Raw genomic sequence first — 23,115 nt, 5'->3', positions numbered from 1 at the left:
TGACTCTCAGCATGCCTTTCAACAGTGGCAGAAATCCGAAAGCCCCCATGAATACAGGTGTGAGCCTAAGGGTTGTACAGAAATTAAGGTAGTAGTCCAAATGAAGCTTCTGACGACTGTCAGGAGCCAAGAAATATATTTGATGTGCTTAGAATAGGCACTGTAGCCTGATACAGTCAGTAGGTATCAGTGCAGCTCTGACCTCATGAAGCTGCATTTGAAAATAGGCAGCCCAGGTACCAACACAGCAGGGAAGCTCATTAGGTTTCTGTTTTTCTAAACAGAGAAAACAAAACTGCTTTCAAATTTATTTCCTTTTTCTTCATAGTATGAAGAACAAGGAGAGAAATAGAAGTCATCAAAAGTACTATTAATTCTTAAATCTTAATTAAAGAAGATTTTACATTTTCTTACCAGGCTATTTGTGGATAACAAAGGAGAAAGTATTTACATTTATTTCTGTCCATATACAGGTCAAGTGGTCTTTCTCTGTGCTTGTATCAGATGTTATATGTCTTGTCTGTCGTACCAGTTTGAGATCAACATCGTTTAACTGGAAGAGTGCCTCGTGTTCTCTCCAGAAAGACAATAGTCCCTTCTTCATGTTTGTTTTGGTTTTTTAAATCACGATAGATAATTGTACTTTGTCACTGTGTATTTTCTGGTTGATGTTACTGTTGGGTTTTTCTCATTTGCCAGTTCTTTGTTTTTCTTGCCACTTTAAACAGATTGGCAAAGCTTATAAAGCATAAAATGATTAAATACTGAATTTTATTCCTTCAGACACTGAAGGGGATTCACAATTTTAGAGCCTCTGGGGATTATGATAACGACTGTACAAGCCCTGTAACACCTCTGTGTACACAGCCTGACCAGGTTATTAAAGGTGAGTAAGGAGACCAAAGGCACCGTCCCTTCTGTGGGGATTAACTCTAGTTACTAAGAGACTGACAAGTACAGATGACCTTCCTCTAAATGTAATTCTCATGTCCACAAAAGACTCATAATAGCATATTGATCTGTTTTTAATAGGAGAAAAACATGTAAACTGCTGTTCAGTGGCTTCAGAACATGGGCTTCCTTCAGTTAATCTCAGCCGGCATCGGAGTAGTCACGGTCTTGGTAGAGCCAACAGCCATTTTGAAAAATATAGAGAGTTTAATGTCACCTTTTGGCACAAGCCAGACAAAGTCAGATCTGGTCCTTGAATTCTGCATGCTTCAGCTGGGACCGTGGTGTCAGAGTTGGAGGTTAGAGTACTGAATGGCACGTCCAAGAACAGACTGTCCCTTCAGGGCGTAGAGAGGAGGAAACGGGGAGCAAGGTGACAGAGCTGGGCTGATGCAGAGGTTTCCTGTCGTCACTCGGGCTTTCCCAGCGGGTAAAACTTCACCCTCAGCATTCTCAACTAGCAGCCCCTGGAGAAGTGAGGAGTCTTTTAATCTAGAATCTGTTATTAAAATCACAATTTTTTTTGATTGACCTTAAATTGCCTTAGGTATGATTGTATTACATGTGCCTTCTCACTTGCCTTCTCCTTCCTGGTGGTTGGTATGATTTCTGTTCTGTTACATGCAGTTAACAGTTATAGCCGTACTGCGAATGTAAATGTAGTAGGAGGATTGTTTTGCTAATTGTGTGGCTTTTTCTTCTTCAGGTGGTGCTAGTATTATTCAGTGCCACATTCTTAATGATAAGAGACATATATTAACCAAAGATACCAATAATAACGTGGCATATTGGGATGTATTGAAGGTGAGTATCTTTTTTTTTTAAATGTATCTCTGTTGATTTCAGAGAGAGGGAGGGACAGGAAGAGAGAGAGATAGAAACGTCAAGGATGAGAGTGTCATTGATCGGCTGCCTCCTGCATGCCCCCAACTGGGGATCAAGCCCACAATCTGGGCATGTTCCTTGACCGGGAACCCAGCCGTGATCTCCTGGATCCTAGGTCGATGCTCAACCACTGAGCCACGCCCAGCTGAGCTCTTTTTGTATTAAATACAGGTTACCAAATCATGTATCCCATATATGATCCCAGTATAATAAATACATAAGTTTTTATTTCTTATCCCAAGATACTAAATACATAAAGATTTAGTTGCAATACTTCATTTGGGGGTGGATTCTTATGTGCATATTAGATAAAGCTATAGTTTCCTGAAAGAGAATATTTTTAGGTTTTTAAAATTTTTTAATTATAATAGTTATTTGAAGGTAAATGCTCTAAAAACAAATGTTTGGCCACATCTTTTTAAAATCCTTTAGACTCCATATCATGTAGGCCAGTGTGAAAATTGTAAAATTTTGAATAGCTAAGCCAGAATCAAATTAACTATTATCCTCTCTTTTTTATGTATAGGCAAGTAAAGTGGAAGATCTGGGCAAAGTGGATTTTGAAGATGAAATTAAGAAAAGATTTAAGATGGTGTATGTACCAAATTGGTTCTCAGTAGACTTAAAAACAGGGGTAAGTTAGCAGTTGATATTTGTGCATTTTGGAATAGTTGAAAATTTCTAATATAGCTCAAAATTAATTATCATTAGTTACACAGTCCTGTTTTAAGTGTGAAAGAAAAAAATTATGTTAATTCTTGCAAAATGCAGTTTAAATACCTTTTGGTATCCCCGTAAATCAAATTGTAGTTGCATTTAATTACACGAAACACATTTTGGTTCTGAATCTGTGGCTTAGCACTTTGGTGAAATAGCACAAATAAAGAAGGTTTAGATACTTATTTGGAGAATGTATTCAGTGGAATGCCACTAACAATTCTCATTTTTGACAGATGTTGACTATTACTTTGGATGAGAGTGACTGTTTTGCTGCTTGGGTTTCTGCAAAAGATGCTGGCTTCAGCAGTCCCGACGGGTCAGATCCAAAACGTGAGTGTGTCCTTCCGCCTCCTTGTCACAAAAGAAGGTGGCATGTGCTGTCTTCCCTTTGTGCTCATCCTTCTAAGAGTCTGTTCTGCCCAGCCGGGCATGGCTCAGTGGTTGAACGTCGGCCTAGGATCCAGGCGATCAGGGTTCGATTCCCGGTCAGGGCACATGGCCGGGTTGCGGGCTAGGCAGCCGATCAATGACTCTCTCATCATTGATGTTTCTATCTCTCTCTCTCTCCCTCTCCTTTCCTCTCTCTGAAATCAATAAAGATATATTAAAAAAAAAAAAAAAAAAAGAATCCGTCCTCTTGTGCTGATGATGTCTTTGGTCAGGATTCTCCTAAGAATGTAACATGTACCTGATATATACAAATACAGTTTTAGTGGCTTTACATGGAATAGCCTTTTAATGAATGCAGCTCCCGTTGTGTTTGTTCATTTTTAAAGAATGGCTATATCTGAACAACCAGATAGAATATGTTTACTCCATATTGCCACCGCCTTAAACATTCAAAGATAAAATTTTAATAGACTTGGCAAAATCTCCAAAGTCTTGCTTTTAAACATCGTTGGCATTGGGTTAAAAATTTAACATCAGGATATATGGAAACTTATTTTTCTTTCTTTCCCTCTATTTTTAGGTGAAAACTAGTAATTCCACTTTTTTTCTTTTTAATTAACTCTTTTGCAGTGAACTTGGGAGGACTTCTACTCCAGGCGCTCCTAGAATATTGGCCCAGAACACATGTGAATCCCATAGATGAGGAAGAAAATGAAGTAAACCATGGTCCGTGCTTTTCCGTCAGAATAAGTGATGAAAAAGTACTCAGAAGTTAGAGAGACTTAGACTGGTTATTATTTTAAGAACCATTTTAAGCATTTGCTAAATTGTGAGAGAATATTTGTGATGTGCCCAGTTTATTGCCTTCCCTTCCACATCCCAAAGTAAGACTATCCACCCAGTCTTAACTGAAAACCCAAGAAACTTTCAGCCAGTGACACTGCTCAAGATAGAATAAACACTGTATATTCACATGACTTTTGTCCTTAAAAGTAGGCAGCTTAGCAGGCTTATTCCAACGCTGTTTCTCAGAGTACCGTGGATCTGCCAAAGCCAGCTATTAGCTGCATCAGAAAGCTGAGGATGGCCTACTTCTGGTGGTCAGCAATGATGAGGACCTCCTGTCAGACTTCGTTCTGGCTGACTGACTCATACGTAATGATTTTTGCAAGGATGACATGCTTCCTTGAAAGCCAGTCTTCTGATGTCCCCGTCAGAGAGAAAGCACTGATCCCACCCGTGGTGGCTTTTCTGTCGCCTCCCCATCAGAATTTTACAGTGGGCTGTGACCCAGAGAAACTCAGTAGACACAGCTCTCCACAGAAGGTTGAGAAAGCCAGGCTCTGGTATGGGCTCTGCCATTCATCAGCTATGTAGCTGTGGGCATGTCATTTTCTGTTCTTGACTTGTCCTCCATCTGTAACATAACAGTTGGACAGGATGCCCTCAGGGGCCCAGGTATACAATAAAGATTAAGGAGTCAAGAAAGAGGGCTGCACTAAGCACCTCTTGGACCCAGGCTTTGGTTGGGGGAGTGAGAAAGAAGTCCCAGGAAACCCCAAATCTTAAACTGCAACCGTAAAGGCAGGGCGGGGCCCACCCACCTCCCCAGCCAGAGCTCAGGACACTACATGTGCCACCCGGCTGGTAATCTGTTGCACCTGCTCCATGCTCCGTGGCTACTCAGTAGCTGCTTAGATTATACTTGTTAAGCAGCTCAAGTATTCAGGGGTTGTGAGCTGCAGGTGGGGCTATTGCAGATCAGTGGGCATGGAACCTGTCCTGCAGGGACTGGCATTCTGGTAGGGCAGAGAGCTACTTCAGAAAGCATTCTCAGCTAGATCAGGAAGAACCCTGGGTGCCATGACGGAGGCTCTGGAGGTACGGTAGGGTTTCAGAGGGTGAGGTTGCTTCCAGATTCATTAGGGAAATGTTTATGAGCAAGTTGGCACTTGATTGCACTTGTCAAAAGATTACAGAGAAAAGAGCGAAATGAAATCTGCAGAGAACAAGAAAAGCAAGATTATGACCTTGTCAAGGATTTTATTTTTCATCGATACCTCTGCTATTAGTTACGGCTGCCATTCAAATAATTTTTTCCTGATCCAAGAAATTTTTCTGAGCTTGGTGTTCTACTACAAAAAAAAATTAAAAATTCAGATTGCCATTTATAAACAGGCTGCCCTAGACTTCCCTGTGGCTCAAGTAGATGGTTATGTTTTTGTTTCAAATCTCAGACATTGATCTCTTCTACTAAAACCCTCTAAAATGCAGTCATGTCTTGTGAGGCATATCATAGGTTGCTGTATTATTTTCAGGAATTTGACTTGGTTTGTTTTTGCTTTTATTTCTGACTCTGGCTGACTTAAAGGACTTTGACTTTATGACAGTGTTTGAAGCCTGTGTAAACAAAATGTTTAGAATCTGTGTTCGTAGCACTAACGCTGCATCTGACACCGTCTGTATCTTTTCTTAGTAAACGGGGAGCAAGAGAACCGAGTGCAGAAGGGAAATGGATATTTCCAAGTGCCCCCGCACACCCCTGTGATCTTTGGTGAAGCTGGAGGTCGCACGCTGTTCAGGTATGGGCAGGAGGGCTAGGGCCCTGTCTGAGAACTCATCTCATTTGCTCAGAAGTATTGATTCCAACAGATGTTATACATTGTTGATCATTAACTTCTAGAGATGTCAGGATTTGGAAGGTTTTTCATCTCAGTGAGATAGTTGTGTCTGATGCTATTAGACCCCATTCTAATTGAGAGCTGGGCCTCTGCTGTTAAAATGAGGTCGAGACCTTGCCTCGAGCAGCTTCTCTGGTGGTTTCTGCAGGAAACTGTCACTTCTCTCACTTAGCCAGCATGACTGCCAGGGTCAGGGAACAGATGGCATCACCAGGAGTCCCTGTCCACAGGACAGCAGCAGAGTAGGTAACTGCCCTCCAGCTGGGTCAGGCAACATGGCATAGGCTGCTCCTGGGAACTGCTGGGCCCAACTATGGCCCGATCCGAGGTGCGAGGGTGTCCTTTGTGAGGCCCTGCAGGAAAGAACTAGACTGGCTTTATCTCCACCGTTGCCACTAAGGCCCTGGTGGCATTGGGAGAGCTCATGAGAGTCTTCTGTGGGGCTATAAGGAAGAAAAGTGCTTGTCTTACCCTTGAGCGCAGACTTCTCTTCCCTTATGGTGGTTTTCTGGCCCCGTTACGTGGGGAGGCCTGCGCCGTGCTCTGTGGCACTGGCAGGGCGCCTTTCCTGAGTGCTTTGCCTACACGCAGCTTTCTTGTCATCAGCAAGGACTCGGAGGCAGCTATGGTGTGTGCCTGGCCTGAGTTTCAGGGCTTCTCTCTCTTAGCTGAGTGAGTCACTGCCTAGCAGCACTTGATTTCCTCAGCTCAGTGGGGGTTATCCTGAATGAACTCTAAGGTCCTGTCCCTCCGTCTAGTGTTTATCGCAGTGATTTTGTCCTCTGCTTGTCGTGTCACTTACCGCCTGATGGCTGTGTTTAGGCTGCTCTGCCGGGATTCCGGAGGCGAGACCGAGTCCATGCTCCTCAATGAGACGGTGCCGCAGTGGGTAATTGACATCACTGTGGATGTAAGTGTCCTCCGCGCCCGCTTCGCCCTGGTATTTTTTCCAAATCACGAAGCAAATTCAGAACTGCTTTAGACTATGTAACCTTAAACTTTAATGCAGACTAGACCGCCAAAGAAAAGGAAGTTTCAAAGAGTTAACAGTACAGAGATTCCCCCGAATCCTCGTGCTCCCCCGTCTTGATCAATGTTCTGCCTCCCGTGCCAGTGACAAAGCCGGGAGACCTGTGTGTCAGCTCTGTGCCCTTTGCAACCTCCTGGGCAGCGTCCGCTCTGGCCACCACATAGCCCTGTGCCGGTTCCAGACTGGTTGGCATGTCTCCACGGACTCTTGTGTCTCCCCTGTCAGTGAAAACCAGGTTGCACCCAATGAGGGCAACGTGCTGTTCTACCAGCTGGCGCAGGAGCTGCCCTGGTGCCTATGACACCCCTGAAACCCTAGCACCTGTGAAACCTTTTAATACCTTTCACCTTAGAGATGTCATTTTTGTGTCTTTTTAATTGAGGACCAAGGAGGGAGTGGTTGTAGCTCCCGTTGCTTTTTTTTATTATAAAGCACCCTTCCACCTGGAGGTTCCCTTGTCTCCCAGCCCCCAGGCCCCTGCCCATGTACCCCCAGACCCTCTACAGTCTTCCTTTTTGTGAATAAATTTAGTAAGAAAAAAAATTAGACTGCCAGGTGGAATCCTCTTCTGCTTCCCCACAGTTCCAAAGTTGCAGAAGTAGTATTGATATTTATCTGTTTATGTCTTCGTTGGTTTTTAATTATAAAATTAACATATGCTTATTAAGGAAAATGAACGAATGAAGCGAAGCTCCCTTCCCTTTCTCAGTCCCTCCTTCCCTTCCATTCACCCCCTGTCCTTCTCCCCAGAGATAATAACTGTTAATAGTTTAGTGCAAAGCCTTAGTACTTTTTTTGATGCTCACATAAGCATATTTTATCTATATATGCATAGAGCTTGTTTTATTTTACACAAGATCTGTTATACATACTGTTCTTCAACTTGGCTTTTTTTTTCCACTTAAAAATCTATCTCGAGCATTTTTTCATGTCTCTACATTGGATCATTTCTTTTAAATGACTGTATACTATTCCATTGTATAAATGTACCATAATTTATTTAACCAGTACCCTGTTAATGGGCACTTAGGTTGTTTCCAATGTTTTCTATTACAAACGATGCTTCAGTGAACATCCTTGTACATGTATCTTTGTGTACTTTTTAGGATAAATTCCTAGAAGTGGAATTGCTGGATCAAAGGGTATGCACGTTTTAAATTTTGATAGATATTGCCAAATTGCCCTCCACACAGGCTGTACCAGTTTACACTCTCACCCACAGGGTATGCCTGCCCACACCCTCACCACCACTGGATACTTGCAATCTTTGCTGAAAGATAGGCAAATACTGTCACATTGTTTTAATATGGTTTGGGTTTTTTAAATATGTGGTGAGGTTAAACATCTTTTCATATCGGCCATTTCCATTTCTTCTGTGAATTGCCTGTTTGTATTTTTTACTCATTTCTCTGTTGGGTAATTTGTCTTTCTTATTTATAGAAGCTCTTCATGCTGACTATTAACCCTTTGACTGTTGTCTGTGCCTCTCAACTGAATTTTTACTTTGTTCATGGTATTTTTGTCAGGCAAAAAGTTTTAATTTGCTACTATCAGATTGACTCTTCAGGGTTCTGAGCTTCATGTCTTGCTTATGTATTTCTCACTCCAGAGCAGCAAAAAGGTTCTGTGTTCCCTAGATGTTCATGATAATGGCTTATGTCCAGGTCTTCAGTCTATTAGAAGTTAATCTGTTTGGTGTGAAGTAGGATATAACTTTCTACAAGCAGATAGCCAGTGTGCCAGCACAAGTTTTAATAATCTATCCTTGTTCTACTAACTTGAAATGCTCTCTTTATCATATACTAAATTTCTCTATACATGTGGGTCTGTTTCTAGACTCTGTTCTGTGCTGTTGACCTATTTTGTCTATTCCTAAAGCCATATGAAAAGAGATTTAATCTCTAGAACCTTCAGAAAATTTGTTCTCCATCCCAGATATACTCCCTCCGAGAACTGAAAGCCAGTGTGACAGCTGGTGGGTATTCTGTGGCCTTCCCTAAGTCTGAGCTCCCCATAAAGCACTTCGCCTTGGAGTGTGAGACTCTCCCAGGACACACTGCTGACTTTAGGCCTGTGGCTTATTCCTGAGGGGACAGCCAGATAGGACAGGGCATGGAGTCTCGGAGGAGATTAATGCACAGAGAAAAGGTGACCAGTTCATTTTACCCTTCACTGAGCATGTGGCTTACTTCACAGTAGCTGTCTGGGTGGTTGGCTGAAGTTTCCACTCTTGTGGAAAACCTCAGACGCCACTCTGATGTCCGAGGGAAGGAGCGTGGGAGGACCTGGTTGGCCTTTCAGTTGGACAAGGGGCCTCACCAGTGTAGAGTATATGGTTTTGCTCAAAGGCAAATATTCGGGGTTTCTCTCAACACTTAGTTTTTGTTTGGTCCTTTAGGGATCAGCCCAAATGTTTTAATGTAGAATTGAGATTTTGGTTTGTATGGCTTAAAGAATTAAAGTAAAACTTGTTTTAATTCCTTGAATTATTTGAAAAGAGCCATGCTTGCCACTGGCATTACGTATTATCTTTTATTACAAAACTGAACATTAGACTTTCCTGATACATTTTGTCTGAGGCTGACTTAGATAATTTGATAGCCTATTATCAATTTTGTAGAAAGTGACTTTTTATTGTAAAACTGCTGTTAACTTGTAAATCATGTTTTCTATTGACATCATTTTAATTTATCAGCTAATAGAAACTATTATGCCACTTTTTACTTTTAATATTTCAGAAAAATATGCCCAAATTCAACAAAATTCCTTTCTACCTCCAACCTCATGCATCTTCAGGAGCAAAAACCTTAAAAAAGTAAGTAAATGTAGTGTTTTGTGATGATTTGGTCTAATTAATTACCAGAGAGGGGTTTTTTATTCATTATTGCTTTTATAGCAAAGGAGGCAAATGCTGGACCTAAGGCTAGTTTTAATACTATTAACACTTTTCACAGTTTAACCATTTATCAAGTACCTACTGTGGTAGGTTGCAGATGTTCAAAATAAGACATGGGTTTCATCTCTTGCCATAACTCATAGTGTAGGACACAAGCCGTGTGTAATAACTGCCTTTCTGGATACTTAGGAATCATGAGCGTAGGGGAAAGGAATTTTTGACTGGAGCTTCCCAGAAAGGCTTCTTGAAGGACATGGGATTTGAGCTGGACATGTAAGAATGGCTAGAACTTCAAGAGAGATATCCCAGGTCCAGGAAATGGTTGGATTGGGGATGTGAAGCGGAAGCACATAGAAGATTCTGAAAGATGAGCGGGGACCTCTGTAGCTGCAGCCCATGCTGTGGGGGCGGAGGAAAAATAACTAGGAGGGAAGTCGGAGAAGACATTAAGAGGTTTCATCCACGCATATACCACCAATTAAAATCAACAAGACTTTAAAACCTTTTGCTGGGAAAATTTCCAAACATACAAAACAGAGAATAGGGGAATGAACCCCCTTCATTCCCATCCAGCAGCTTCAGTAATTCTTAGCACACGGCTAAACACGTTGCTTCCTCTGTACCTCTTCCTGCCCTCCCACCCATCTGCCTGCACACACCAGGGCAAGTCCTAGATCTCACCTCACTCGATTTAATGACCCCAAACTCGAGATGACTTTCGGAATTTGAGCCTGAGCCTACTTGGTTTGGCCGTTAACTGACGTCAGAGAAACAGGAGAAGTAGGTTTGGGAGTGAGGAAGTATTTCCTTTGCCTGGGCTCCGGTTGAGCATAATCATGTCTTAAAAGGACACCATAGAAATCTGTTGGAAATTCTAAAACTGGATTAAGGCAATGACTAAAAATTGTATTGGCTTATGTTTCTGTGGTATGTTTTCATCTTTATCAAACATTAACACCAAGGAGTGTGGACAAGAGAACACCCAGTGATTTGGTGATGTCACAATCTGCCCTTGCGTTTTAGAGACAGACTTTCTGCCAGCGACATGCTCCAAGTCCGGAAAGTAATGGAGCATGTTTATGAGAAAATCATCAACTTGGATAGTGAGTCGCAGACCACCGGCTCCTCCAATAACGAAAAGCCCGGCGAGCAGGACAAGGAGGAGGACATCGCTGTGCTGGCGGAGGAGAAGATCGAGCTGCTGTGCCAGGACCAGGTGAGCCCCCGCGGGGCTGGTGCTGCGACAGCGCGGTGCCCGTGTGCCTCCCAAGCTGGTGCCGTCAGGGGCCTCTGCTTTTAAGGAGACAGGGATTCTGGGTGTCTCCCACCTGCGTGTGAGGCCCCTGCAAGGAGAGGGCAGGATCATCTTGATTTGCAGGGAGCATCTGTTGTTAGTTTAGGGTTTGAAGTGGAGGTGGGTGGAGCTGTTTTAATGCAAGAGGCACTCACCCTGCCCGTGTGGCTCAGTGGTTGAGCGTTGGCCCATGCACCAAGAGGCACATGCCTGGGTTGCGGGCTCCATCCTCAGTAGGGGGTGTGCAGGAGGCAGCCGATCGATATTTCTATCTTTCTATCCCCCCTCCCGTCTTCTCTCAAATCAGTAAAAACATTTAAAAAAATAAAGATAAATCAGGATATACTCAAGGCCTCTCTCCCGGGGAACAGCTGAAGAGAGTTGCTGGCCTAGCCACACAGGCTGCACATCTACCGTGCCCAGGTTCGTGCCTGTGTACATGGCAGTCATGTCAGCAAGAGCAGGCCTGTCTCGGGCATGGGGGCGGAGAGGACACGCTGGCTCACCTGATGAGAGTCCCGGAGTTAACAGTAAAGGACTTAGATGTTAGACATTTCTCATTTATGTTTTGTTCTTCAGGTTTTAGATCCAAACATGGACCTTCGGACAGTGAAACACTTCATATGGAAGAGTGGCGGGGACCTCACCCTGCATTACCGGCAGAAGTCCACGTGAGGGGTGGGTGAGCACCCGTGGGTATCCATTTACTGACCTTCCTCCGTGGCCCCAAGCGTAGTCCTAGGAAGCCCACTGAGCCCCAGTGGGAGCAAGACTAACGGCGGATTTGGTATGGACTCAGATTCTCTTTCAGCCGAAGTGACTAATCGAAATGTAATATAGAAACCATCTTCTTGTGTAGATTAAACTGTCCCCAGGGAGGCAGAGTCCGAGAGCAGAAGAACCCCCAGCAAACTCTCGTGAGATGTACAGAGAACTGACAGGCCAGCGCAGACTTGGCTTCCTCCTTTTATTTCAAAGGACCTTATCTTTGTTAGCACTTGTTAGAAACACATCCGGCAGGGCCACGTCTGTCACTGTTTCAACTTCAAACACGCTGTGTAGCTTTTCTAAGAGAGTACATTCCATTCATGCAGTACCTACCTATGAAGGCTTTTTCCAAGTTTGTCATTAAAAACAAGCAAATTGTTTTCTCCATTTAAGACAGTTATTTTTAATAGGAACTTGCTGTTGCACAATTCAGAGCCAGCCCATTTCATAATAAACGATTATTGTTGGGCTTGTTTTTAATACTGCACCTCAGATGTGTTCCTGTAAGAGGATCTGTTGAACTTCCAGGGGCTGGGCCAGAGCACTTGTACTTGTGCCCAGCGATGCCACACTGACCCCAGTGCCCTGGACTGGACGGCAGCCACAGGGAGGTGTGGCTGTTTCACTCCTTCCTCCCATGTCGTTTTATTTATGGGCAAAGCCAGGTAACACCAGAGGATCTTGCTCTGGTGAGCAGCAAGGCACCATCCCAACTTAAGACCATGGTGAAATTTTAACTTCATTTAAATGCTACCTAAAATGTATGGTGTCAGTAAAAGGATATCATGGTGAGTTACGTTGGTAACTCATAGCCTGGGAAGATACATATTTGTTTTTCCAGAGTTTTATACGCAGGTTTTTGTTGTTGTACCTATATCCAGATTTCTTTTCTCTGTTCTTTCTAACAATCTAAAGCTTTCATAGAATCATTTGGATCTTGTACAGAATATAACTTATTGGGGATAAACACTTCAACTTTTGGCAGAAAAAAACACTTTGGATTCTCCCCAAGGTCATTTGTATTCAGGCTAGAACAATGGTCCACCCCGATCTGACTCCATGAGACGAGCCTCCTGTTTGAAGCCAGAAGCACAAGTGCCTTCAGAGGGCAGTTTCTCCAGTCCCGGTGCCTCCCCAGCTTGTGCACAGCCCGTGCCCACAGCAGCAGGGCCTGCGCAGGGGTGGGCAAGTTTTTTCTTTCCTACATCTTCACAGGTTCAGCTGAAGGCAGCTGATGGGCCTGGGTCCAGACCTTACTGTTAGAGATACTCTGATTCGCACAACTGTAGAGACAGGGCTCCCTCACTGCCGGGCAGCCTCCTCTGGAAAGTGGACAGGTCACTGCCTCTGGCTCTCCCAACGTGAGCAAAGACACGCCACATTCCCATCAAGCCCTCCCTCGCACAGAGAGCAGCCGGCTTCTTTTGTAAACAACCCTTTCTATCTGTTGGATACAACAGTGCACTTTTGGTGCACATTTTTTAGCAATAGTTGTTAATATTTAAAAAAAACAAAAAAAACCCTCATTTACCAGCCCTCAGTAGTGTTTGCATGAGGGGCCCTCGGGCTAAAGGAGTGGGTTCGCTGGGCTGTCTTGCCCTGCGTGCCTAGTCGAGGGGCGGCTGCACTCCCTTCCCGTCACAGATCTGACCCCAGCATGGTTGTAATTTTTTCTTTTCTTCCAGTCAAACCAGTAAGTTTCCAGAAAATTTGACAGTCTGCAATGCCAAAAGGGTAAAAATCTGTATTTCACAGTTGTATAGAATAAAGGCTTTAGTTAAAATACTCAAAGTATAGCACGTTTATTTCTCTCACTTGTCAGTTTCCTTCTGAGCAGACAACAGAGAAATTGAGAAACCTCTGGGTTCCTGGTCACCATGGAAATAATCAGCACTGACACCCATTTTGTCCTACAGTTTGGGGAGAGGACTGCGTAAGGGCAGGAAGAGCCAGAAGCCTTGGGCGAGGGCAACGGGGTCAGACCACCAGGCCAGCGGAGGGGAGCTGCCCGCAGAGCAGTCCCGTGTGCTTCTGTTTGTCTCTCTGGGTTTCCGCAGGCACACTCCGGGCTCCCGGGCGGCCCAGCAGCCAGGCCCCAGCATGGCTTTGGATTCCCAGCCTCCTTGCTTTGCAGGCTGAGCTGCGCTGGCAGACATGACAGGGCTTGCTCTTAGTGCAGTGAGTGCTAGAACTTAGTGTTTGCTAATTCGGGGCCCTCCCTCCATATACTTGGTCTGTGCCCCCCACAGCCGATGGTCCTTGTGCTACGGGCCTAACAGAGCTCTGAATGTCCTTGTAAGCGTGGATATTGCAAATCAAGCAGCAAAGGGGGGGTTTTATGTGGACAGAGACTGGAGGGCAAGGCCAGAGGCAGCTTTCATGGTAGTCAGCCCAAAGTGTGGGAAGGTGAGGGGCTCTGGCCAGGACAGGTGAGGACGTGAGGTGAAGGGCTGTCCCTGGGTGGAGCCCCCCTCTTCCTGCAGGGCAGAGCAGAAGGCTCATCTGAGCCTTCGCCTCCCAGGCACCTGGTTGGGGGAGAACAGCCCCTCCCCCCCCCCACACACACACACAATGCTATGGGAAAGAACAGAAGGGTCTTTACCCACTCTTGTCCCAGCCTCTCATTTCCCCCTATGGTGGGAGCTGTGTATGGAGATCAGTCTGGGGGACCGGCTTTGAGAGTCGGTGAATTTAAACTCGTAACTCATTCACCACTGGGGCGGGCTGGGTGCCTTGTGTGTTTAGAGATTGTTGTGTGAGTTTGGGAGGTGACAGGACTCACACTGGGGATACTAGGTCTAGCGAAGAAGAAACATCGGGGTCCAAGCACAGGTGAGTGCTGAAGATTCCAGAATTTCCAACCCTGCTCTCCCAGGAGAGGTGGGCAAGTTCACTGCCTCTCTCCTCCAGCAGTTACTGGCAGGTGTCAGTCAGCCTGAGCCAGCTGTGCAGTGTCACACAGGAATGGGGGCACACGACAAAAGAGACAGTAACTGGGGCTTCAAGGTTCCCCAGGGCTGGGGGTGCTTCCAGTGAATGCTGGCTCAGCTGTGCGGAAGAGTCAAGGCGAGCTCTACAAAGCGCTTAGGCAACTCCACACCAACCCCTCCTCCCTCACCCCATCGTCACACCTGGTCATGCCTCGGCCCTGCTGCCCCTGGGAAGCCACAGTGACCAAGCAGGAGCAAGCGCTGCACCTCGGGGAACACAGCCAAAGGATGCCCTCCCGAGGCCCACGTCCCCTCTTCCTACTTACTGAGGCTCCATGCCCCACACAAGCAGCAAAGCAGCCCTCTCCTACCCGTGCCCCAAAACTGATTTAACCTAGGGTGCCACCCCTAGCTCCCACCCGAAAAGGACATGATTGAGATTCTCAAACAAGCGCCCAATTCCCCAAAGCCAGGACCATCACGCAGAATGCTGGTAGGTCATTTCTTAAGAGACCAGTAGGGTCTGAGTGGACACGAGCCCCCCACCTGCAGAAGTCCCTGCACATCACTTAAAGCTGCAGCTTAGGAAGCTGGTCATACTGGGATGGGATCAAGCGAGGGGCTGGGTCCCGCAGTGTGGCCTGAGCCACCTCCCCACATGTGGGCCTCATGAAATGCCATCAGGGGCCTTGTCACAGCCCAGGGTGTTATTTGGGGGTAGGGAGCTGGGCCTGGCTGGCTGCCCCCTCTGCCTCCACCTCCGCCCGGAGGTCTGGACTTGTTGTGCTTGCCGGCTCCTCCTCAGCCTGAGCCTCGAGCAGCTCCGCAGACAGCCCGTCCTCTGGTGAGGCCGCAGAGGTGAGACTGTCGGGGAGGGTCAGCTGAGGCAGGTGATCCTGCGGGGCCTGGGCGCCCGGGCTGTCCGGGAAGGAAACCTCAAACTCTGACCCAGACCATGTGGCCTCACCTGAAACACACGAACAGGATGGGGCTGAGGCCTGCAGAACCTGGGGCCACTGTGACTCCCAAACCCCACCCCAAACACTGATGGGGGATGACAGCCAGTGTCCACATGCCTTGATGTGGCTGGATTCCTCCAGAAGGCCAGCCTCTACCCCGCTGAGAAACTCCAGGCGGCCATCCCAACAGCCCTTCCCAGAGGCTTCAGGTGCAGATCACTCACCACCACGCTCGTGGGAGCCATTGCTGGAGCCAACATCCTCCAGGCCTGGGGCTGACACGGCGGTGGAGGTCAGCCCTGGGAAAGGGGGCAGGCTGGGCCAGGCGCTGGCACTGCTGTCCAAGAGGGCGATGCCTGACACGTCCAGGAAGCCTAGGGGAAGAGGCACAGTTCTTTGCTAGAACACAGCCCTACCTGCTAAAGGCCAGTGCCCTGGCTCACTCTATCCTGTTCCTGGGGCATCTGGCTCAGCCTGTGGTAAAGTGCAACCCAAAGAGGTTCCCCACTGCCTGTTCCTAAGGAAAGAAAGGGGCCTGGCATTGCACCATGGGAGTAGCACAGTGCCAGAGGCCCAGAACCTGCTCAGTCACCAATTTGCTGACTTTGAGCAGGCCACCTCTCTTCTCTGGACAGCAGCCTCCCCATCTACACACTGGATATGGTCATCTGCCACCATCTTGGCACATAGTAGGGGTCAGTGGGTCTGAGGAAGGTTTTGGTACCCAAAGACCAGCCCTGAGCCTGGGACCCATTTCTGCACCAGGCATTGCAGATTGCTCAGCCTCCTCTCTGGGGCCCACTCGCTACCTGGGTCCATGACTCGCTGCACTGGCGGTGGAGGCTGAAGAGGAGTCTCCATGGGACGTGGAAGTCCCCCGAGGTCTGGCGCACCATAGCCAAGACTCCCAGGCTCAGGAGGCAGTCCCTCTATAGAGGAGCCAGGTGCCTGCAGCAGGGCCTAGGGGAGCCGGGGAAGAAGAGGGAACAGAGAGAGGGGGCAGTCGGGACAGTGTAGTCTAACCAAACCCAACCCTTGCTGGCCCCTGAAGCACCGCTCTGCCTGAAGAAGCAAACAGCCTTGGTGACCTGCCCCTTCTTACAGGTGACGGGAAGTTAGACGGCCTGGCTGGCCTCCCCTGCAGTGCTGACACGGAGCAGGAGCCCTCTTGCCACTCTGCCGAGGAGCCCAGGTGCCCATCTGGCTGGGCCCCATCAATGAGTCACAAGAAGAGAGGGCCTTCCTTGAATCCCAGCCTGCCTGGGAAGCAATCCTCGTGTGCCCAGGTACAGACCCCAGGCACCAGCCCAGTGCCTAAGGCATCCAGGTGACCCGCTCAACAGCCACGAGGGCAAGACCAGCACTGCCCTGCAGACCTGGCCAGACACCAGCCCAGCAGGGATCGGATGCCCTGCCCCTGGCCCAACTTTACCACGCACTCACTGAGGCACAGAACAAGGCTCTGCCCACCTCTGAGTCTCAGGTCCCCCACTCATTAATATGACAACTGGCGCCTTGCCACTACCCTCACCTCCGACCTAAGTGGCAGGAGAACCAAAGTAGGTTTCAAGGTCCCACAATGGGCCCACATGCTCCCACTGGGTCCCAGAAGCAGATGGGCCTCCTAGGGGCTCCAAAGACAGGCCCCTGGTGAAGGAAGCCTCCAGAGTCCTTTCTCCCCAGCTGGCAGGCCCCTCCACCCACATGAAGCTCCCCACTTCTCCTGGTTGGCAGGTGCTCCCCACATACCTCCATATAGTCACCCTGCCTGGAACCCATCTCTGGGCCAGGATGAGCAGAAGAGTCCTGGGGGGTAAGTCCAGGTGGCAGGGTACTAGATGGAAGAGCACCAAGTGGCAAGGCACCAGGTGGTGAGGTACCAGATGGTGGAACACCAGGCGGCAGGGTACCAGGTGTTGAGGTACCAGATGGTGGAACACCAGGTGGCAGGGTACCAGGTGGTGAGGTACCAGATGGTGGAACACCAGGTGGCAGAGTAGCGGGTGGTGAGGTACCAGATAGCAGAACATCAGGTGGAGGGGTACCAGGTGGTAGGGCACCAGATGGAGGGGTACCGGATGGCAGGGCACCAGGTGGTGGGGTACCAGGTGGCAGGGTACCAGGCAGTGGGGTACCAGGTGGTGAGGTACCAGATGGCAGGGCACCAGGTGTCTTCTTGTGGTAGCTGGGGGGCTGGATTGGGATCCGATGCAGATACCCGTAGCCGATACCACACCCCAGACTGCCAAAGTCCAGAAACATTCAATCCACGAGTTGTCCCACAGCCCTTCCTATCTCTGCCACCCCCACCCACCAATGGGTGCTAAAAGGATGCGTCCTGGACAAATGATCAGCCTCAGGATCCCAGGACCCAGCCCTCCACCCCCCAATAGGATTCTGGGTCCATACCCACTGGCCAGGCGCACCCAAGCCCCACCCTACAGCCCTTGGGCCCCCAGAAGTACCTGCCCTCTCCACCCCAGGCTGCGTTGGGAGTTACAGACACCTCCCGGCAGGAGTCGGACTCGGAGTTATAAACCATCAGCTTCAAGGGCTTCCCCTCGTGGGACTCGATGAGGGTAAAGAAGTCCTCAGACTGTGACAAACACACAGTGCCTGAGCCCTGCCCCCAGCACTGGAAGTGGGAGCCTCGACAAAACCAGGCACATCTCATGGCAGCACCCATATCTCCACCCCGACAGGGCCTGAGGGGGGCTAGGCCTCGGGGTCCTCACCTCCTGGAGGAGCTGGTCTGAACCAATCACATAGTCCGTGTAGGGGCGCAGGCCAGCAAGGGAGGCGGGCGAAGAGGGTTCCACATCCTGGGGAAGGAATTGAGAACTGTCCGGGGAGGAACCGGGAAACTGCCTTTCCAGGCAGTCAGTAGGATACTTGTCCTCGGTCCCCAGGCCAAGGCCTCAAGCCCAGACTCTCCTACCGTACCCCCTAATTACCCTACCTCTCCCAGGTCCACAGCCTGCCCAGTAGGGGGCAGCACTGGGCACGGCTCACAGCACTGAGCTCCGGAATCTCACCTGGGTTCAACTTCTGACTCCACCAACTGCCAGCTGGGCGACTATGAACAAATATTTTAACCCCTCAGCCTCAGGTTCCCAACAGTTATAAGTAGGACATGTAGTGCTTACTCGTAGGGCTGCTGAGATTTTTAAAAATAATATATGTAAAGAATGAAAACCACATTTTGACCCACAGTCAGTGCCCAATTGCATGGCTGTTAATGATGCAGGCGTGCGGCTGAAGATCCCTGGGTAGGGGTTGAAGGCGAGGGCAGTGAGCAGGACTGGGTACAGGGGTGGCTTTCTCCCTTAGAGAGGGCCCTGGGAAACTTGACCACTCCCCACCTCCTAGAGGAATGCAAAGGGACTTGCACCATTGCCCCGTGGCACTGAAGGACAAGCTGAAGCTGGCGGGAAAGGTTGATAAGGCCCCCCAAAAAGTCAAGGAGCAACAGAGGAGGCTAGAAAACCAGCCAGTTTCCAGCTCAGGGCACTCTCCTGTCAACAAGCCACAGGACCAAACATTCTTGCAAACTTGGGCACCCTCAGTGGATGCACACGTCACCTATGCACATGTATCTGTGACAATTCAGTCACTGAGGCTCACTAAGGTGCAGACCCCAGGCAGCAGACCAGTGCCCAGAGAATGAAAGGGATTTGCCAGAAAAAATCCCACTACATAGAAAGACTAACGTAGCAGCAGCGGCATTCTGGCAGCACAACCATCCTTCCCACCTCTCAAAATAAGAATCCATGGGACAGAGGGTAAACAAATACCCAGTCACATGCTAACAAGAGGCAAGGCACAGGGCACAAGTAAAGAGCTGCCCTCTCTGGGACACTGGAATGAGTGAGGCCAGGCCCTGCCCTCAGGGAGTCCTCTAACAGTCCCCATCCCAGCTACCCCCGCACACCCTCCGTGTTCTGGTCCCGCCACCTTCCCCCACATGCCCTGCCCCTGCAGTGCCCTGCCTGTGACCCCAATGCCCCACTCACCGCCCCACCCACATCCATGCCCAGCCCAGCCCCACTCACCAGCACGTGCCACACATGCTCGCTGGCCCTGTGGAAGCTGCAGAAGCGCACGCTGGCGCCCAGCAGGCCGGGACCGCCCCACATGTTGCTGGGTACCACCTCCACCTCGCGCACCTTCATGGTCTTCATGTTGAACACCTCCAGCTTCACGGGCTTCTCCACATTGGCCTTCAGCAGGTCCCTCAGCGTGTCCGTCTCCTTGTTCTACGGGGGCAGGGGGCTGACTCCAAGGACGCCCACACCCCAGCCGGGCCACTCAGACAAGTCTGGGTCTGAGATGGGGCAAGGGCCCTGGTGGCCAGTTGCCCCAGTAGGGCCTGGTGTGGGATGGGCCGAGGCAGCGACCGGGCCCAGGCCCAGGTCCACAGGTCAGGACTGGGCCTGTAGCCATTATGACCACCCCTTTCCCCCAAGCAGTGCTAAACCTTCCTCCCTCAGTGCTTCCTGCCCCCAGGAGATGCAACAAAATCCGCAAAGAGCCTCCTGGGTCCAGGGTACTGCAGGGCAGTCCCACTCTGAGCTGCCCCTTGGCCAGAGCCCTCACATCTCTCATGCTCCAAGGGGCAGGCCCCATGGCTACCCCAAGAGTCAATCAGCCCTTCAGTCTAGCTGAGCACTGGGCAGGGCCTCCCTCCAGAAGAAAAGGGAGGTGGGAGCTGGGCAGGGGCTTCCTTTGGGACCTACGCGACACACAGACACAGCAAAGCTCACCAGCCGTGAGTGCCCGATGGTGATGATGAAGTCGAAGTAGGGCTCCAGGCCCGCCTGCTGGGCTGGGGAGTTCTCCTGCACCTGTCCCATGGCAGAAGCCAGTCACCGAGCCAGCCCCGTGACTTCAGTAAGTCCCAGCCCTCAGTCTCAGAAACCATCACCACCCATGTCCCAGCACGGAAACGCACTGGCATGAACTGTTCCAGACAGGCCCCACATGGGCACTGTCACCATGAACTCCATCTTCTCTCACCACCTTCCTGGGCACGCATTTTCCTCGCTAGGAAAATGGCTCTTCCCTGATTATGACCCACAGGCCATGCTTCCAGAGATGGCCCGTAGGAGAGCACAGGGCAGTCCTGGGGGCTACCAGAAGGTCTCAGGAAACAGGGTGGCGCAAGCCTGTGGGGAACGCAGATGATTTCACAGAAACGTTAGGATGTGGACAGAAAGGGAGGGCCTGACGTGCAGTGGAAGCGGACAGGCCCCAGGACAGACGGAGCCAGGGCTGTGCCCAGAAAAAGGCAGCGGGGAAGGAACCCTGTGGCCAGATCCCAGAGGGCCCCAGACCCTGTGGTGACAGGTCAAGGTCAACCCAGCAGACGATGGAGGCAGACCGCAGGGGCAGGAATGAGCCTGAGCCAGGGAGCCTGGTGAGCAGTGCTGGATCCCAGCCTCAGAATCTAGCCTCCGCTCCTGCCTGGAGCAGGACAGCTCCAGGAGCCATTCCTGGCACAAGGGTGCTTCCTGCTCTGCTCTGCCCTGGACTCCCCAAATCCTGCTGTCTCCGACAACCAGGGCTTGCAGCCATGGCAGAAATCCCCTCTCAAAGGCCCCATTTACAGAGCTTCACTCAACAATGCAGCCTTTATCTCCAGGTCCCAACCCTGCATGTGGGCCCCACACCCTCGGGCCTTTGGCTGTGCACTTGATGCCCTGCTGGTCAGGCATCAGCCAGGCCCCAGCCCAGAGGGCACAGGGCTCATGTGGCCTCTGGTTCTGGATACCTCTGCTAGGGGAAGGCCCTGTGGCTTCTGCCGCCCACCAGCCCCTCCAGTCCTGGATCCCCCAGGCTGAAGGACAGCTCACCACTGAGCCTTCAGGTCAAAGCCAATTCACCCCTGGAATGAGGACTCCTTCGTGGCAGTGTCACCAGTTGAGCCCCTGAGTGCCACCTCCAGAAGCTGCCATGGCTTCCAGTGAGAGTGCCCACTCAAACCCTAGTTAGCCTGGAGTCCCTGCCTGCTCCCCACTGCTTTAGGGGAAAGCTGGGACTAGGTTGCTTTTGAAAACCAAAGGACAGTTAATCAGAGAGCTTGGGGAGAGGCACTCCTCCATGCTCGGAGGCAACCCCCAAGCCACTGTACCTCCCTCTGGCAAGACCCTGCTCCTGAAGCCATGCCACCCGGCACCTGCTCACGACTGCTGCCCTCCATCATTAACGAGGTCCAGAGGCTCAGGCCCCCAGTCTCCAGGCCCAGCCCCCTCCCAACCCACCCAGAGCCTCTGCCTACTCTCTCCAGTGGCCTTGTCCTCAGTCTGGCTGTACTTCCTGCCCTGGGCCTTGTCATCGCCCACTATGCTCTGCAGCAGAAATCACCTGCGCGCTGCTGCCCACCGCACCCCACAGCACCCCCACTATCGCAACAAGCATGGCCCCCTGGCCGGCTCTCCTTTGGTTCCCATCACACCCAGCCCCACAGCCCCACAGCCCATAACTCTCTCCCCTGAGGTTCACATCAGGGAACCTCTTGTGATTAAGGACAGCAGCTCACCCACTGAGGGTTGTCTGGGTGCCAGGGGACAGCACCACCTGCTTACCCCTCGCTTCACCCTTTTACTAACTCGACTTACCGAGGAGTAAAAGTACTCAGTTATTCAGGAATCTGACCCCAGAAACCCACCCCAGAGCCCGTCCCTACCCACTGCCCTGTCCCAGCTGTCTCCGGGGGAATCACAGCTGGCTGAAGGCAGGGACCTCTCCCATGTGCTTGGCACACAGTGGAAACGCCCACAGTTACAGAAGGCAGCACACCTGTTCTTCAGTTTTTAAAAATGTAAGTAAGTAATGTCACTCTTCCACTTAAGGCCTCCCAACGGCTCCACGTCTCAGAATAAAATCTGAAGTCTTCAGGCTGCCACTTTCGCTGGCTGGTGAGCACTGATCCTCCAGCCCCGAAGCCTTTCCGACCCACGACGAGCGGGGGGTGCGCCCGTGGGCCACCAGCTGCTGGCGTCCACTTGGCTCCCCGACCCCGCGCGCCCAAGAGCGGCGACCGGGTCCCCAGGCCCAGCACGGAGAGCGAGGGGCACACAGCGGGCGACCATAAATGTGACCCAAGTGCACGACTGCGTCCCGACCCGAGCTGCCGCAATCTGCACCCGGGAAAAGCGCTACTCCCGGGGCCAGACCCGACCAGGAAACGCTCCCGCTTCCTGCACAGCTGGCACTGGGGCGGGCGCCGGGCGACAGCGGCCGCGGACGGGCCGGGCGCCGGGAGTGCGGCGGGGCCCCGCGCCGGCCGCCCCCACCCAGGGGCCCTCACCCTGCACCCCCGCAGCGCGCCGGGGCCGGGGCCGCGCTCGCCTGCCCTCGGGCCGGCGACCGGGCGTCGGGAGCGTCGGCGTGGACGCCCGGCCACGGTGGCCGGCGCCGCCGGAGCCACTCACCCCGTGCAGGTGGAAGCCCTCGGAGGTCTCCGCGGGCTGCTCGGTGCTGGAGCCCAGGCCCATGGCCGCCGCCCGGCTCCGGCGCCGGTGTCCCGAACCGAGACGCGACCCAGCGCCACCAGCGCCAGCAGCGCCCGCTCGCCCTCTCGGCGCTCAATTGCCAGCGCCTGGTCACGTG

The 23,115-nt window shown here is 50.7% G+C and overlaps 2 protein-coding genes across 6 annotated transcripts in view; one reads left to right on the top strand and one right to left on the bottom strand.

Annotated features, from left to right (window-relative positions):
* The window catches only part of WDR48 (WD repeat domain 48), a 31,649-nt gene extending 18,243 nt beyond the window's left edge, over positions 1-13,406 (top strand). For 2 of the 4 annotated variants that reach the window (XM_087824850.1, XM_087824849.1), the window contains 11 exons: positions 784-886; positions 1,658-1,755; positions 2,363-2,470; positions 2,790-2,886; positions 3,577-3,672; positions 5,423-5,528; positions 6,450-6,537; positions 7,764-7,799; positions 9,396-9,472; positions 10,577-10,769; positions 11,427-13,406. In XM_087824850.1, the coding sequence (XP_087680976.1) occupies positions 784-886; positions 1,658-1,755; positions 2,363-2,470; positions 2,790-2,886; positions 3,577-3,672; positions 5,423-5,528; positions 6,450-6,537; positions 7,764-7,799; positions 9,396-9,472; positions 10,577-10,769; positions 11,427-11,522 (1,098 nt within the window). In that variant the 3' untranslated portion in view covers positions 11,523-13,406. The remainder of the gene's footprint in view (positions 1-783; positions 887-1,657; positions 1,756-2,362; positions 2,471-2,789; positions 2,887-3,576; positions 3,673-5,422; positions 5,529-6,449; positions 6,538-7,763; positions 7,800-9,395; positions 9,473-10,576; positions 10,770-11,426) is intronic. The other 2 variants (XM_016196163.2, XM_016196162.2) reach the window with 1 other exon arrangement.
* Positions 12,173-23,036, bottom strand: GORASP1 (golgi reassembly stacking protein 1). 2 transcript variants are annotated; one of them, XM_087824852.1, is made up of 9 exons: positions 22,938-23,036; positions 20,241-20,348; positions 19,557-19,760; positions 18,240-18,326; positions 17,970-18,100; positions 17,254-17,746; positions 16,314-16,464; positions 15,729-15,878; positions 12,173-15,512 (listed from the first exon to the last, which is right to left on the bottom strand). In XM_087824852.1, exons 1-9 carry the CDS (start codon positions 22,998-23,000, stop codon positions 15,253-15,255), a joined length of 1,647 nt encoding a protein of 548 aa, XP_087680978.1. In that variant the 5' UTR covers positions 23,001-23,036; the 3' UTR covers positions 12,173-15,252. The 2 variants fall into 2 exon arrangements, with proteins under 2 accessions (XP_087680978.1, XP_087680977.1); XM_087824851.1 differs by having other exon boundaries at positions 20,268-20,348.
* Between the last annotated feature and the right edge of the window lie 79 nt (positions 23,037-23,115).

This window comes from Miniopterus natalensis, chromosome 15, assembly GCF_054644295.1.
Source record: "Miniopterus natalensis isolate mMinNat1 chromosome 15, mMinNat1.hap1, whole genome shotgun sequence".
In the NCBI taxonomy this organism is placed as follows: Eukaryota; Metazoa; Chordata; class Mammalia; order Chiroptera; family Miniopteridae; genus Miniopterus; species Miniopterus natalensis.
This window is presented reverse-complemented; position numbering and strand designations above follow the sequence as displayed.